Below are 15,932 nucleotides of genomic sequence, written 5' to 3' on the forward strand. Positions count from 1 at the left end.
AAAAAAAACATGAAGAAATAGCATCTTTCCTTCCATTCTGAGCTTTATTTAATTCCTTGTCTCTTACCTTTTTTTTTTTTCCTGTTAAGATGTACAGCCTGACAGAAGGTAAATATGTTCTTTCTTATGTACTCCGGAGCAGAATGTCAAAAAAAGTGACTTGGGTGAAAGTATAGTGCATCTTTCTTGTTTATAGTCCTTGAACTATGAAAACCCCAGGAATACTTATTTGATGGAACACATCTTGTCGGGTAGGCAAAGTTTCAAGACTGCGGTTGTATACGTGCCTCTTGGATCTAAGGAGTTTGAACTGCTGACTGATAGAAGGAATTTCACCTTATGTTTCACTCAGAGTGATAATGTTTGCCGGCAAAAATTATTCAAAACTGTTGCTTTATAAACAGACCATGCTAGGAAGACATTGCCACTTAATCCTTTTCAATTATATTAATCTTGGGGAAGTGATTTTCCCGATTTCTACTATTTCCATTGAAAGATAGGAAATAGTGGCTTTGCTAAGGGTGAAAGTAGTTGAAGGAGAAACTAGCATGCTAATGAAATTGCAGAGGTGGCTGCTCAACTTCCAGGTTGAACTTTTGCTTTGGCATATTTTGGGGAGGAGAGAGAAAATTGTAACAAAGGATTTATACGGACCGTTTTCCCCCTAATTTTAATGTGAGTACTTGTTGATTCCCAACATAAGGATTTGAATCATCTTTTTTTGTTGTATGCTGTCTGTCAGATATGGGTAGGAAAGAGCTCTGTAGTTTATAGTAATAAATAGAAATGAGGAGCTTTTTGGAAAAACAAATTTTTATGTTCCTAGAATGTGCCAGTATCCGAAGGTTACGCATCCACTTGTCTCTCTCTAAACTGAAAGTAAAAAGCTGGATGGCAGAATCATCTGTATACCCGTTTCCTTAGGAAATATTTAGGCAGGGCAGGAATTCAGTGCTGAGATTGGAAGTGTAGGCTGGCCTTCTGTCAGAACAAGGGAGAGAAATTAAGCCTGAGGCTTCGCTGGTGAGGAACAGGGCTACTGATGCCATGCATCTGAAAGCCAACGTACCCTCTCTTTCCAAGACTGTAGTCCCTTGTGACTCAAGTTTTTCTGAGGGCAGCATCTTAAAGTGCTTGTTGGGAATAAAAAGGTACTATGGAGGTCCCCTTTACCAACACAGCAGCAGCTCCCATTCTCTTCTTGGAAAAACCCCAACAATTAGGGTGCGATGTGCCCCAGTGAGAACAGTGGCATGAAGGGAGTCTCTTATTTAGGGAGAAAGGATTTCTTGGGGAAAACATCACTGGGTTGTAATTTTGTGTAAAAGCAATGAAACAAAGGTTTCTTTTCAGGATAGCAAGTATGAAACTGCTGCATTTTAAGGCAATGCAGAAATCGTGAGTCACACTGTTCTCTGCTTCATCACAGCAGAGGGAAATACTGGCCCTCATTGGTTCTGTTAACTTTTAATTGCTTTTTTACATTGCAAAAGATTTTATGCCATTCAGTACTCTTGACACCTCAAAGAAGCAAAGCTGTGTTCAGATTGTCACCAGCTGGATGGACCAGTCAGAACTGTTGCGTGTTTTTGTTTTTTTTTTTTCCTGTATTCATTTCTAGGTGATGGTTGCAGAAGCACTGAATATTTCCAGGGAAACGTACTTCGCAATTTTGATGGACAGAGCCTGCAATGGACCTGTTATGGTTGGCAGTCCACAGGGTGGTGTTGACATAGAAGAAGTTGCAGTTACTAGCCCAGAACTTATCTTTAAGGTATTGAAATAATATTTTAGACTAAAAATTTTCCTTGTCACTTACCCCAAATAATATTTTTTTTTTTTCCCCTTTCTCCTTTCATTTCTCCTTCTTCCATGTATGGAAAGAAGACAGTAAGAACCATTAAAATTGTGTTTCACCAAATGGGGGGATCAGATTGTCATCTAGTAGATGAATGAAGAATGTTTAACATCTGATTTTCTTAGTGTTTGTGTCTCCAGCTTGATTTAGAAAAAGAGCTGAAATTTGGCTGGTTTATGATATGTTAAACTTACTATCTGGAATGTTTTATGAGTGAATTTCACTTTCAGGAAGGTATACAATTTTTTCACAAGTGGGTCAGTGCCAATATGGTTATTGTTTCTGTAGTTGTTTTTTTTCTAATTTACAGAGCTGTTAATTATTTCTTTGTACCTGGCTAACTTTTGCATCTGAAATTCAACTGTTGTAATTGCTTTCTTAACAATGACTATATTTAAGTATTTTTTTTATGTTACTGTGGCATGATAATGAGCAGACAAGTTATTCATCTGGGAAAATAATTGATGCAATCAAGTATAATTATTCAAAAAATTGTAAAAATATTTAATGTGCATTTTAAAATTATATAAACTTCAGAGTGTTACTGGGCAGTGACACCATTGCCTTGAAAATATTCCAGAAGATGTCATAAAAATTAACAGACTAAATATTCGTCAACGCCATCTGTACAGTAATTAAAAGTGAAAACTGGTGTCACATTGTCTTGTCAGCATGCCACCCTGAAGAATTATATATTTTTTGGAAAGACTGTTTCATAGTTGGTGTGGTAATTATAACATACCCTATAGGCAGCTGCTATAGCCTCAGTCTCGGAGAGCTTTGGCAAACAGCCATGCTTTAATTGCTAATTTGCAAATGTATACTAAGTGTTTTCCTTTTGAAGTTATAAATCTCCATTCAGATTGACTATTTAGTTATATTTATGCACGTTATTGTTACAGGAGGAAATAGATATTTTTGAAGGCATAAAGGATCATCAGGCATTGCAGATGGCAAAAAATTTGGGATTCAAAGGACCTTTGCAACAGCAGGTAACTTGACTCAACTCCCTTAGTTTTCACTGAAGACATTTTAGCCCAGATGTACGATAAATGCTTTCCGAATGGACATGAAAGGCTAAGTGTACATTAGATCAGGACCGTTTTGACGTTTTAAATACCAAATTGCACCTATGTAATTGTCGTCAGGCTTTAGCAATTTGAATAAGGTCCTTTTTGTTCCGAAGTGAAAGTGTCTGGTCTTTGAAGCAATTGATGACAACATGCTGTTACATCACGTGGGATTCTTTTGATTTCATTAGAATTCCACTGGAGCTCCGTAAATTACATGGGTAGACCTTCTTTGGAAAATTTGGTCCCTAATATGGGGAGAAGTATAAGTGTAATTTAAGCCTTTTTTTCTTTTTTTTTTTAATGAACTTCAACTCAAAAGCAAAAGGCTGCCAGCTTGTTGTCTTTTCATAACTTTTTCTATATATACTGGAATTCCATATTGTGCACAAATATGCAAGATATTTTGCCTTTATGAATAATTTTACAGAGAAGAGAAAGCTTATTTAAGCTACTTCTGCCTGTTTTTTTTTTTTTTCCCCATAACATCAAACTGTCATTTTTATAGAACTCCTTTATTTTTAATTCAGTGGTTTTAATTATTTTCTATCCCAACCGTGCAATTAACAAATGCATAATCATTACGTTGATTAACACACATTTGAAGATTTAGCTGTATATCTAATGAGGAGGAATTATTATGTTGAACCTTTCAACCCTTGAAGAGTTCTGGTACTTAATAATTAACAGCAATATATGGACTTTTCAAAAATACATTTAAATAATGCTGCAGTGAATGCATTTCTTGTGCTATCAACTCAAAGGAATTTGCTGAAGCAAAGGGACATAGTTTTTATTCAGACAAATCCTAGTATTTAGTTATACATTCGCTATTTCTAGGTTGGGATTTTATGCTTTACCTCAAAGAGGCTCGATACCTGTAGACCTTGAGAAAGAGAAATGTTGATGTTTAAGCTGCCTGATTCAGAGAGGTGCTGAAAGATGGAGCAGCCCTTAATAGCAGTTAAGCGATTTTGGTGATCTGTTGTAATTACAGCAGTGTACTAGGGCAACAACAGCTTTTCAGGTTGCCCGGAATCAATGTGGGGTTGCACGGTGGGACTTGCTCACTTGTGTCACCATTGGTGGCCTTACCCGTGTGGTGTTAGGACACTGGCAACCGGAGTGTCCGTGCCAAGGGAACTGCTGCCTTGGTGGGTGTAGATTTATAACTGGTAATTTTTTTAAAGTGAAAACCACTAAGAATGCTTCAGCTGATGACTTTTGAGCAGGGAAGACTTCATAAGCAGCTTGTATGCTGCTTCCAAACTGTAACTCTCTACAGACTCTTAGATGTGTTGGTCCCAAAACTGGACCCAGCACTCCAAGTGTAGCCTTCCCAGCACTAAGTGGAGGGAGACAGGAACGTCCGTCACCATGTTCTTCCTGATGTAGTGCAGTATTGGGCTTGAATCTTTCCAGTCGTAATGTTTTCTTATGAATGACATTGATGAAGAAAGCTGACTTCTGGGTTTTTTTATTCTCATTCACTTTGCACGTTAGGAGAGTTCCCAAATATTTTTGGTTTGTGTATACTTCAGTTAACTGATCAGTAACGAAGGAACAAATCTGAATGGTTCTTTATTAGTGCACTCCTTCATCTGCAAACTTATTTCAGCTAATAGCTTGTCAGTGTGTAATGAACCAAAGGGATTCTTTTAATGCACGTTCATGTTGCTGTTGTTTAAGTTGTTCTATTAATGGAAGAACATTATAAGAACAAAAGACTTGGAAGTTAGTAGTCAGTCACAATAATTCCAGCCACAGAACCAGTCACCAGTCAGAGATAGATGGTGAGGAACAACAAGGAATAAGCAAATGTATCTTTTAAAGAGTAAGCAAGCATGCTTCTAACATAATTTCTTCAAGAAAACATTTCAGACTGATGTAGGAAGGAGAAATGTATATTTTTTTTCTAAAGTCACTAATATGCACATAGTGCCTTGTGGCTTCTGAATTTAGACTGATTAACGTGAATGCAATTCAGATCTCAGCGTACTGGGGAATATGTCATTATGAACTATTAGGCACTTTTCAAATTAAACTTGTCGTTGTAATTGTGCTGTTTATTTTATAGAAAATCTCCAGTTCATGAAGTCTTTAAATGCACATTTACTAAATATTATGCAGTATTAAAATGCTACATTATAGCTATTTTAGATACTATATAAATATGATTAAGAAAACAGAAATAAAAACAGTAATTATCTAGAGCTAGAGTGCAATTTAATGCATTAAAAATAATCGATAATGGATTACCTTTGCCTTGAAAATATTAACTTTTATTTTTCTGTGTGGTAATTGTAAATCGCTTGATCAAATTTAGGCGGCAGATCAAATTAAGAAGCTGTATAATCTTTTCTTGAAAATTGATGCCACTCAGGTTGAAGTGAATCCCTTTGGTGAAACTCCAGAAGGGCAAGGTAAGAAACTGAAGGAAACAAATGAATGCATTATAATTCTTTATTTATGCAAACTATAAATTAAATTGCATAGAAGGCTGTAGCAGCGGCTTTGCATTAATTTCATTTTGTAATGTAATTTAAGCAACATTCATAAATATTCCCATGGCAGATTTTACATTTCAATACCTTTTTGTTATTTCATCCAAATACTGGAAATATTGGCTTCTACATGTTATGCTCGGTAAGAAACAGCAACACTTTCTGCTCTTCTGCTCTGGGTACAAAGTTGGGGTTTTCTTGGTTTTGTTTTGAGTTTTTGGTTTGGTTTGGGTTTTATGCTAATGCTGTGAGATAGAATTACTGAGATTGTGTGGAAAGAAACTTGTTATTTTATGTTTGTAAACATATGGAGTTAAAATTATTAGTGCCTGACTCTGCAACATACTGGAGAATGGGAGAAATTCTTGCTGGAACCAACTGGAACTTAGCTACATGCTTTGGGAAGAAAAAGGCGAATTGATTTGTTCCCACCATGAATACAGTGCTAAGAAGATATAGGGTAAAAATAAGGAGCTGGTTTTGCTTATACATCATTCTACAAGTTGGTTTTCCAGCTGAAACTTTCCCTTCCATTTATCATTTTTGTCCAATTAACTTGGACAGAGGTGAAGAGAGGAGGAACTATAGATGGCTTTGGTGTGTTGAAATACAGTAGGGCTGATCCACATGGATCAGAGTTACCACCTCCCTGTTGCATTCAATGACAGCACATTTTTACCCATGGCTTCATTCCTAATGCCAATATTTTTCAGAATTCATGCTCCCTCCCTTTTTATTTATTGTCTTTGATTTAAATGGATAAATATGAGAGGTTGAGGAGCTGAAGGGGAGGTAGCTGAGACTTCAGTGTCAAAGACTGCAGTTCCCAAGCACCAGTGACTTCCTAGTAGACTTCGTTTTGTGATTTGAGAGAAGCCTTTGACGTTGGGAAGTGCTGGTGGGTGTTTCTTGAGTATTCTTTACCAGTGTTTGTCAAGAAAGACAACTCCAGCTTTTCACCCACTTTATAAGATGTGCCTACAGATTAAAGTGGAAATTAGAAAATGGGAAGAGAAAGCTTTTACCCATTTTAATGGACGTTAGGAATGTGGCTGCTTAATTGCTGTTTGCAAACTTTTGGTAAAAGGCCACTGCTATGTCAGTTAAGAACACAAGTTCCTCATAGGAGTAAGTACAATTGAAAGAATTAGCATTTTAAAAATACTTTTTATATGCCCACAGCTAGTTTGTAAAATAAACAGCTTTTCACTAAAAATCTGTATTTTTGGCTCAGTTAGTCAGGAATTTAAAAGCTGAACTGTGGCTAGAAACTATGTGGTCTCTTCCAGTTGTGCAACCTTGTTTTTCCCTTTTTATTAACAAACAAAATGCAAAAGCATTGGCAGAGAATTGTCCACAGCTTAAAAGGAAAATTCTGTTGGTAGTGAACTCTGAAAAGCTATAGAAAATGTAAAATAAATCCTGCCCCTCCCTGTTTTATTAATGCAGCTTAATAGGCTTTGGGACACTAAAATGCCCTATTGGAAAGGGACATTTTTAAAACAAATACAAAAAGTATTCTTTTCTACTAAAGTCTATGAAGATAATTCAGAGACAGTGATAATGATCAAATGTATGTTCAATTTTTTTTTTTTTTTTTCACATAATAAACTGATTTCAGCTGAAATTAAGATAGAAGTACATATTTATAGCCTGAATGTAAGAATTCTTCTTTGAGAGCAGAGCTTTTTCTTGGTTGGGTTTTTTGGTTTTCTTCCCACCAGAATCCTTTAGCTCTCTGGACAGATTTTACCTCCTGAGAATGATGCCCACCAAATGCTTTAACTGTTTTTTATTTGAGAATCTTTCTCAGCACTGTATGCTCAGATTTCCAGCTCATTTGAAGTACCATAATAAGGTACACATTGAATCAATAGTCTCTGCATTATAAACCTCACTCCGCCTAATAAATGGAAGTCAAATTCTTAGCAACTAACTCTGGCTCCATTGGTTCTTATGCAATTTGTGAAAAGTTTTCTTGGGGAGAGAGACACAAAGCCCTGCTATTGACCAGTGTAGTTCTATTATAGGCTGTATTTTAACTGGAAATGGAAAATTTGCCTTCACAACCCAACAGACGGTTGGTTTTCCATGCCCTTTAAATAGATCCACTGGCCGTGCTAAAACCAGTTGGGAATGAGGAGAGAAGGACATTTTCATATTGTGTTGCGTAGTGAAGTTAAAGCAGAACAATGAAATAGGGCCTTGCAAAATGAATGAACTTTTCAAGTTCTAGCAATGTGTAACACGTGACACTTCTGACCTTTTGAGGATGAATGGGCCCCTTAAAATACGTGTAACACAAACTGCTGGAACTTTCCTGTGGATTATGATGTTCTCTTCTAAACAAATTCATTGGTATGTTTGTCTGCTGTGACTGATGCACTCAGCAGGTCTATTTTTGTGGTTCAAACCCAGAGATATTGTAAAAACAAAATTCCCTTCCTCAAAACTTGTTGAAATTGTATTTTTTTAGTAGAATAATTGATGAAGATACCTTAACACTACAAGGCGGTATGGAAAGTACTCGGTAGTCCTTATGCTCAGTCAAATGTCAGAAACTGGGACATCTGTGACAATTGCCTTCTGTCAGGCAGAGAAATGTGCTTGGAGTGAGCTCTTTGTGCCAGGACTAGTTCTAGGATCCACACTTGCTGCTTCAAAACTAGCTCAGATGATTGGTATAGAAGCACTTTACCATTGTGGTGTTTTGGTAGAACAAAGGACAAAATCCCCAGTTCTGTACCTACATCATCTCAGCCGCCTAATCCTGCAAGGAAGACCTTTAAGTGTGTGTTGGGCATTAGTCAGTAGATGCTGTGGACGTGTGTATAGACACTGAGAAGGAAGTGAGGAGGCGAAGACAGTGCTGTCAGATTACAGAGCAGGGAAACCATTGAGGTGCTGGGTACCAACACCGAGGGGAAATTGGTAGACAAGTAGGAGAGAACAGTTTGGAATGAGAGGAATCAAAACTGGCGGTCCTGCAAGATCCTAAAGAACCATGATGGTGCTCGCTTTGCATCCTTGCTGGAGTGCTATGAGACGGCACTGTGGGAAAAATGAGCTGATTTGGTTAAGCTGCCAATTAGCCTTTCTGGAATGGCTGTGCATATTTAGTGAGCAAGGCTTAATTTGAGGGATGGTAGGAGTTTTTATGCTGTTTTCTCTGAGGTTTTTCCCCATGTGTTTCGCGTCCAGGAAGCTGAGGAGCAGAAACAGAGTGGGTTTCAAGCTGTGAAAGCCATCTTACTCGCAGACATACACAGAAGTCTTCCTGTGCTTATTTCTTTTTTGCTAGCAGTTTCTCCGTCTGAAATGTCTTAAAGAATAAAGACAAAACAAATGGAGGAACATTTGAATAGCTTAATGCAGTTATTTCTAATGATAAAATATAAGTCTCTGTATGAAGACCATTATTCCTGTCAAAGTAATGGTTAAGATGGATTTATTTCTTGCTGTGTTTTGTGCTTTTCACTTCTGTGAATTTGCATAAGAAAATACATTGTTGTATGTACTTCCTTTTGTTTAATTTTATAGCAAATTCTTTGTTAACGCTATTGGGTCAGAAGCCTGTAACTGCCAATTTCTTTGGGGTTTTTTGTTTTGTTTGCTCTCAGTGTAAGCTCTTGAATTGGCAGATGACAAAAGTCCGACACTGTTAGCAAAAAAAACAGAAATACTTCATGAATATAAGTGTTGGAGCTTTTCTTGATATTTGTTTAGAAGAAAATTTCATTTGTATAATCTATCATGCATGTAACAATGTGCTTTTGATGGTGAAAATGGTTTGATAAATATTAATAGGTGTTTTTCCTGCTACTTTGTACAGCATGGCCTTTGTTAAAGATGAATGTTCTGTAGAATTGAGATTCTATTAATGTGACATTGAGGATGTTCATGTCTAAGGTAAACAGAGCTCTGAAACTGCAGCTTTGCTCTAGCTTTGAGTTGTTTTAGCAATTTAAGGAACTGAAAGCTTGAAGAACGAAAATGGTATAGGTCTTAGTTCATTGTTAAAAAAAATTAAAGCAGCTCCAACACAGTAGAAGCATATTATGAACCTCAGACATTTCTCTTTTTGGCAGATTCCCACATGATGGTTGATCGGGTAAGATCCAGCCTCTTCCAAAAAGAGATTATTATACGCAAACACTCATGAAGAGTTTTCTGAAACTGCAGTCACTGAAACTAAATTTGATCCTGTTTTAATTTTATCTGGTATTGGTTACAAATCAAATGTATTTAGAAAAAAACAAAACAAAACAAAACACAAAAACCCCAGCAACATCAGAAATCCAAACCAAGAAAACCCAATGCAAATTAAGACATAAAACTGAGACTCTCCTATTTGTGTAAATGTTTTGTTTGCTGTCTGCTTAGACAATTTCTCCGAAGTTAAGCAATTGTATATTAAAAAAAAAAGGTATTTGTCCACCAAAAATTAGTGTGATTAGTTATTTTAATTGATGGATAGCTATATCAAAGACTAAAAGTTGTCTTTTAGATTTAATTGGCCTCTAGTTGCGGAGCTGTGTACAGTGCTCATGAGCAGGTGCATACGTACCATGTATGTGTTTCAATGGCAATGTGAATCAAAGCACAGCAGAAAGAAAAACTACTAGATTTTTCCAGATGCAGCACTTAAAGGCACTTAAATCTATAATTCAGTCAGTAATTATAACCTAGATAGAGTACGAATCAAATTACTTAAATAGTGAAATGAGAAGTATATAGTCTTACATTTGCTTAGAACATTTTAACCTAATGAGGTGTTTGTTTGTGCAAACCCATAGAAATAATAAGTCTATAAATAGGCAAATAACCAGTTCACTCTGCATGCATTTCTTTTACTGATTGGGTTTTTTGTGAATATTATGTCTTTTTGCTAGTCTTTGTTATCTGTTATTTAATATAGTCAGGTTTAACTACTTTTTAATTTGTTTTTACACCTATAGAGGCGGTTGACATTGATAGGTTTTGTATTTACTTTTTATATTTTCTTTATTTAAAAGTCATCTGTTGACCATTTTTAACATACATTGTCTTAAAGTTGTTTTAATTTAGATCTTTAGGGAAAAATGTGTGGATAGCTAGCAACATTATAAATTAAAAATACGGCAAAGGAAAGCGTTTTGTATTGCTCAACTATAAATGGTGTTACCAAACATTGCTTTGGATTGCTAACCTGTTACCTGTCGTATCTGTCATACTGTCAAAATACTGAAAGTAGACTCTGAAATTGCCACAGACCATCTGTCCACATCATAAAAACTGCCTTGATAAATTATGGGCACTTTGTTTAAAGCAAACATAAAGGATCATCCCTTGACAAAAGCACGTGCCTGTGTGGCGTGGAGATGCTTGCTGTACCTTTTCTCACTGTAGGATTTGAGGAAAACTTACCCTTCTCTACTGAACTAAAGGCTAGAGCTTCAGCTGATCCCGTGTTGGAAGCAGCATCAGTCCCTGAGCAACCCTCTCCCCCTCCCTGCTGTTGTAGTTGGTGTAATATTTCTGAAGCTCTGACTAACTGCAATCTCTAAATGCCTATATGTTGTTTTATATTTTTTTTTTCTCCAGTTGTTTGTTTTGATGCCAAGATAAACTTTGATGACAATGCAGAATTTAGGCAAAAAGAAATATTTGCCATGGATGACAAGTCTGAAAATGAGCCCATAGAGAATGAAGCTGCCAAATATGACTTAAAATATATAGGACTGGATGGAAATATTGCTTGCTTTGGTAAGAACAAATAAATCCAAAAGACATTTGAAGAAAAATTCATACTTGTTTAATGTATAGACTTTGTTTACACAGTATTTTGTTCTATTTTGCTGGGGTTGTCTGTCCTTCCACAAGTTCTCGGGGGAATGAAATGAAAACTGTGCTGAAGAGCACAGCAGCAGACAGACAGGGCATGTGTGGTGTCAGAGAGCAGGGTGGCTAAGGGAGAAGCTTGTGGAGTTTCTACATTCTGAATTTTTAAGCTGATGCAGTTGGTCTTTCCAGTAATTAAAACAAAACTAAAAAAGTCATCAAAATTTGATTGTTAATTTTCAAAAATAAGACTTTGTTACTCATAAAGCACTGCAAAAGCATGTGTGTAAAAACATGATATTCCCATTTACAAATGAATATTGAACTCCATTTCCCTTTAAGGAAAGCTGCTAAAGAAGCTGTTTAGTTGTTAAAAGGAAAATACCGTTTTCTTATTTTCCTGAAGTTTCTGTAGAACAGAAATTACTCCTGTGTTTAAGAGAGATAAGTAAAAAAAGTCAGCTGTGCTCTAAATAATTCTCACTTTGTACAAATTCTTTTACCCAGTACAACATTTTATTATGAATCTAATTGAATTAGTCATTTTATCTCACTTGGTGAAATGACTGGTTTTAGAAAATGTCCAGTATTTACATTGCTTTGATGCTTTGGGTTTTTTTAGTATTAGATATTGCTGTCAAATTACAGATGACACAGAAGTCTTACTTGGTCCAGTAGGAGCAACTTACTGGGGACAAATAATTCACATCTACTTTTCCTAGCTTAGAGGATGTTCGTGCTCCTGGGAATGATTCTAGACTGGTGCAAACTCAAAATAAAAGGCGGTTTCAGGAACATCTAATATCTGTCCCCACAATTTAGTCATCTGTTTTACAGTAATAGAAAGCATCATCTACTGCTATCAGAATGATGGGAGGGGAGCTTAAGGTGTCAATTTGTCCTTCACTTCTCATGATGCCATCACTATTCCCAGTTTTTGTGTGTGGGTTGTTTTTTTTTATCAGAAGTTTTTGCATTTCCACAATTATCATTCCAGTGCTCATACATGCTTAAGGCAAGGTGCACATCTAAGTCCTAAAATAGATATAGTCATAAAGAAATCTACATGTTGGTGTATATGCACCAGATTTTGAATTATTTGTTGCATTGAATACCCTTGAATAGGTACTATTTATGTAACGTTTTGAACCATGTTATGTGGTTGTGCTGATATGTTTTAAGCCTTTTCACAAATCTTATGTACTTTTATGTGAAATATAAGCCCATGAAATATAATGGTGTTTACAATTACAGTCAATGGAGCTGGACTTGCTATGGCAACATGTGATATAATATCCTTGAATGGTGGAAAACCAGCCAACTTCTTGGATCTTGGTGGAGGTGTGAAAGAAGCACAAGTATATCAAGCATTCAAGCTGCTGACTGCGGATCCAAAGGTAAAAGAGTTGGGTTTGGGGCCAGAAGGTTCCTGGTGCAGCAATACAGCTGAGTTACTATGAATAGTGTGCTGAAAAATACAGATAATGGTGTGGATATCAAAGATGAGAGGTGATCCAAGAGGAAAATGATTTCACTGTGAACCACTGGACTGACTTTTCAGTTCCTGATCTGTGCTCAGGTTTGATCGGTCTTGAGTGGGTGTTTTCTCGAGGCGGTTCAGCACGGAAATGCAGATGTGGGAATGCTGAACATTGCTGTGCTGAACTTTGAACACCTGGCTCCTAAAGTAGAATTTGTGGGGAGCTTTAGGTACTTTAAGTATTATTCCTAGCAGTGTACTGCCACAGTAGAGTGAGAAGGAAAACGTAAATTAAGCAAATAGCTAATACTGAAGGCTGATTTGTACTCTTTTAAGCTCAGATTTTCTAAAATGTCTGATTCTGCACTGCAGGATAGTAGTCTGTCTTTAATTAACGTTCACAGGCTGGAATCATAGCCTGGTACGTTCTAACACTTCCTTTTGCAGACGGAGGTGCAGTTGCTCTTTTCTTTTTGAACAACAGGAGAAGACATCAGTCTGTGTGTATGGATCAGAAGTTATTTCTAGAGATGCATATTAGCGTGCTGAGGTCACTGGTCCCCTTTGCAGACAGAAGCGGAATATCTACTGAGAGAACGTGGATCAGGCGTAGGCATTGGAGCAGTGCCAGCTGACCATCCCTGCCAATGCGGAGTTATGCCTTTGTGCTTAGCCAGAACTTAAGTTGCTGTAGATTTATTTTTTTTTTTTTTTTAACTACTGAAAATCTGTCGAAGGGCTTTGATCATCTTTTCCATCTCCTGTATCTAAGCATCGCTGCTGAAATCCCGATTTCAACATTTTGCTTCTTGTCGTGAATCTGGCTTTACCTCCTTTGTCTCTTTTTTTTTTTTCTGTGCTTCCAGCCATTTTCCTCGTGTTCGTTGTGTCTGTGATATTAGCTTCCTCTAAAGACCACCTTCCCGTGAAAATTGCGTCACTGTAGTTGTATACCCTGTGCAGCACTAAGTGACAAAATGTTGTGACTTTTCAAATAGAGGAGGATATTGTTTGCAGCAAAATTTCAAGGCAAAATCAGGAAGAAGATTTACAGTGCAAAATAAGCCCAGGTCAACTTCATATTGTTAGCTCTTGGCAGTTGTAACTCTCCTTGCATGTTTTTAAGGCACATAGTACCTTGGCGGCTCAACTGTAGCAGCCAAGAGTCATCTGCAATATTTTAAAACATTCTTCCTGGATCTTTTTGCACTCCCATAAACTTGGGTGGCGCTGACCTTTTGTTTGTAGAGGTCTAGGTTTACGTTCCTCGCAAGACCCACAGGAAGAGAACTGGTTGTCTCCTTCTACTTAATGATCTTATAAGCTTCAAGTCATTAACATACCTAGAAGAACACAGATCTGGAGAAGTAGAAAAGCAAGATATATTGCCTGGGGCAGAAGGAGACAGGATGGGACTTGAGATTCATGCTAGAGAACCTGGTAGTTTCCTTCCTTGTGTGATGCTAGGAGGGACTGTTATGCTTGTCTTCGTTTGTGGGAGTTTTAGCTGTTCTTAGGACGTTACACAAGGATTTGTTTGTGTGTGTTTGAGCTGTTCCGCAGTGCATGCTTCCTCTGATGATCAAGGTTTGGCTGAGATGTAATTTAGTTCTGAAACGTGTATTAGTGCTGGAGAAGCAGGTGCACTAAAGTCTTAGATACACAACTTCACTGATGATTATCACTACGCTAAACAGACTCTTCTGTCTGCTACAGCACAAACAGCGGGTATTAATTTTGGTGATGAAACTTACTGAGTTTTAAAACAAAAAGGCATTTCAGTAGCTCTCAGCTATATAACATCTGCATACCCAACATTTGACTTGTAAATGTATCTTCCTTCTATTGTATAGTCTGTTTATACATTACTGCTTCACACTATTTGCTTACACTGGGGCTAATGAAGCTCTGCTAATTGGGACAGCGGGGCAAAGTAAAAGGCAGCATGGAAAGGACCTGAAACAGTCATTTCTGCTTGTGTCTATGCACAGCTGTACCTGTGCCATTCCTGGCTTTGACTGGCCAAAGATGTAGAGTGGTTTAGCCTAAGTGCAACACAACTCATTCCTCATTAATTTGTTGCCTCCTCTCTTCCCTTTGAATGCATTTTTTGATCTTTTCTCCATTCATAGGAAGAATCACAGAACAGCTCCGTTGCGTTTTCCTTTTTTTCCCCTTTATTGCACTCCAGGAAAAAGAGGGAGCGTGGCTGCTTAGGGTCCTGCTGGACTCTGTTACTTGGTATGGTGCAGGGAAAGAGGGTGCTTCTGAAAGCTGTCTGCTCAAGGGAATGTAGTCCACAGCAGATTTGGATGCACGTATGTGACAGCATATGTTGGCCACCACATAGTAGTGTTCCCCAGGGGTCAGTACTGGGTCCAGTCTTGTTTAACATATTCATCAGTGACCTGGATGAGCAGACAGAGTGTACCTTCAGCAAGTTTGCTGATGATACAAAACTGGGAGGAATGGCTGACACACCAGAAGGCTGTGTAGCCATTCAACAAGACCTGAACAGGCTGGAGAGTTGGGCAGAGAGGAACTTGATGAATCCTTCCCCTCTACTCTGCTCTGGTGAGGCCACATCTGGAGTACTGTGTCCAGTTCTGGGCCCCCCAGTTCAAGAAAGGGAACTACTGGAGAGAGTCCAGCGGAGGGCTACGAAGATGATCAGGGAATGGGCCATCTTTATGATGAGGAAAGGCTGAGAGACCTGGGTCTGTTTAGCCTGGAGAGAAGAAGAGTGAGAGGGAATCTCAACAATGCTTATAAATATCTAAAGGGCAGGTGTCAAGAAGATGGGGCCAGCCTCTTCTCAGTGGTGCCGCAGGGCAGGACAAGGGGCAATGGGCACAAACTGGAACTTGGGAAATTCCATCTGAACACGAGGAAAACTTCTTTACTTTGAGGGTGACTGAGCACTGGAACAGGCTGCCCAGGGAGGTGGTGGAGTCTCCTTCTCTGGAGATATTCAAACCCGCCCGGATGCATTCTTGTCCAACCTGCTCTAGCAGGGGGAGTTGGACTAGATGATCTCCAGATCTTCCAACCCCTGCCATTCTGTGATTCTGTGATTTTTCTCTTCATACACCATGTCCATGTTGTAGCTTATGAATATAAAGTAAGATAATTGAATGAATCCTCTTTTTCTTAACTAATAGTAGGCTTTCAATCCCAAGAGTCATTGAGGCTAATGCAGC

At 37.9% G+C, this 15,932-nt stretch overlaps 1 protein-coding gene across 1 annotated transcript in view; it reads left to right on the plus strand.

The window, feature by feature from the left end:
* The window catches only part of SUCLG2 (succinate-CoA ligase GDP-forming subunit beta), a 131,892-nt gene that overhangs the window by 64,748 nt on the left and 51,212 nt on the right, over positions 1-15,932 (plus strand). The window contains exons 5-9 of the mRNA XM_074151424.1: positions 1,622-1,774; positions 2,761-2,850; positions 5,255-5,351; positions 11,016-11,177; positions 12,507-12,649. Of these exons, the coding sequence (XP_074007525.1) occupies positions 1,622-1,774; positions 2,761-2,850; positions 5,255-5,351; positions 11,016-11,177; positions 12,507-12,649 (645 nt within the window). The remainder of the gene's footprint in view (positions 1-1,621; positions 1,775-2,760; positions 2,851-5,254; positions 5,352-11,015; positions 11,178-12,506; positions 12,650-15,932) is intronic.

The sequence above is a fragment of the Numenius arquata genome, chromosome 8, assembly GCF_964106895.1.
Source record: "Numenius arquata chromosome 8, bNumArq3.hap1.1, whole genome shotgun sequence".
Taxonomy (NCBI): domain Eukaryota; kingdom Metazoa; phylum Chordata; class Aves; order Charadriiformes; family Scolopacidae; genus Numenius; species Numenius arquata.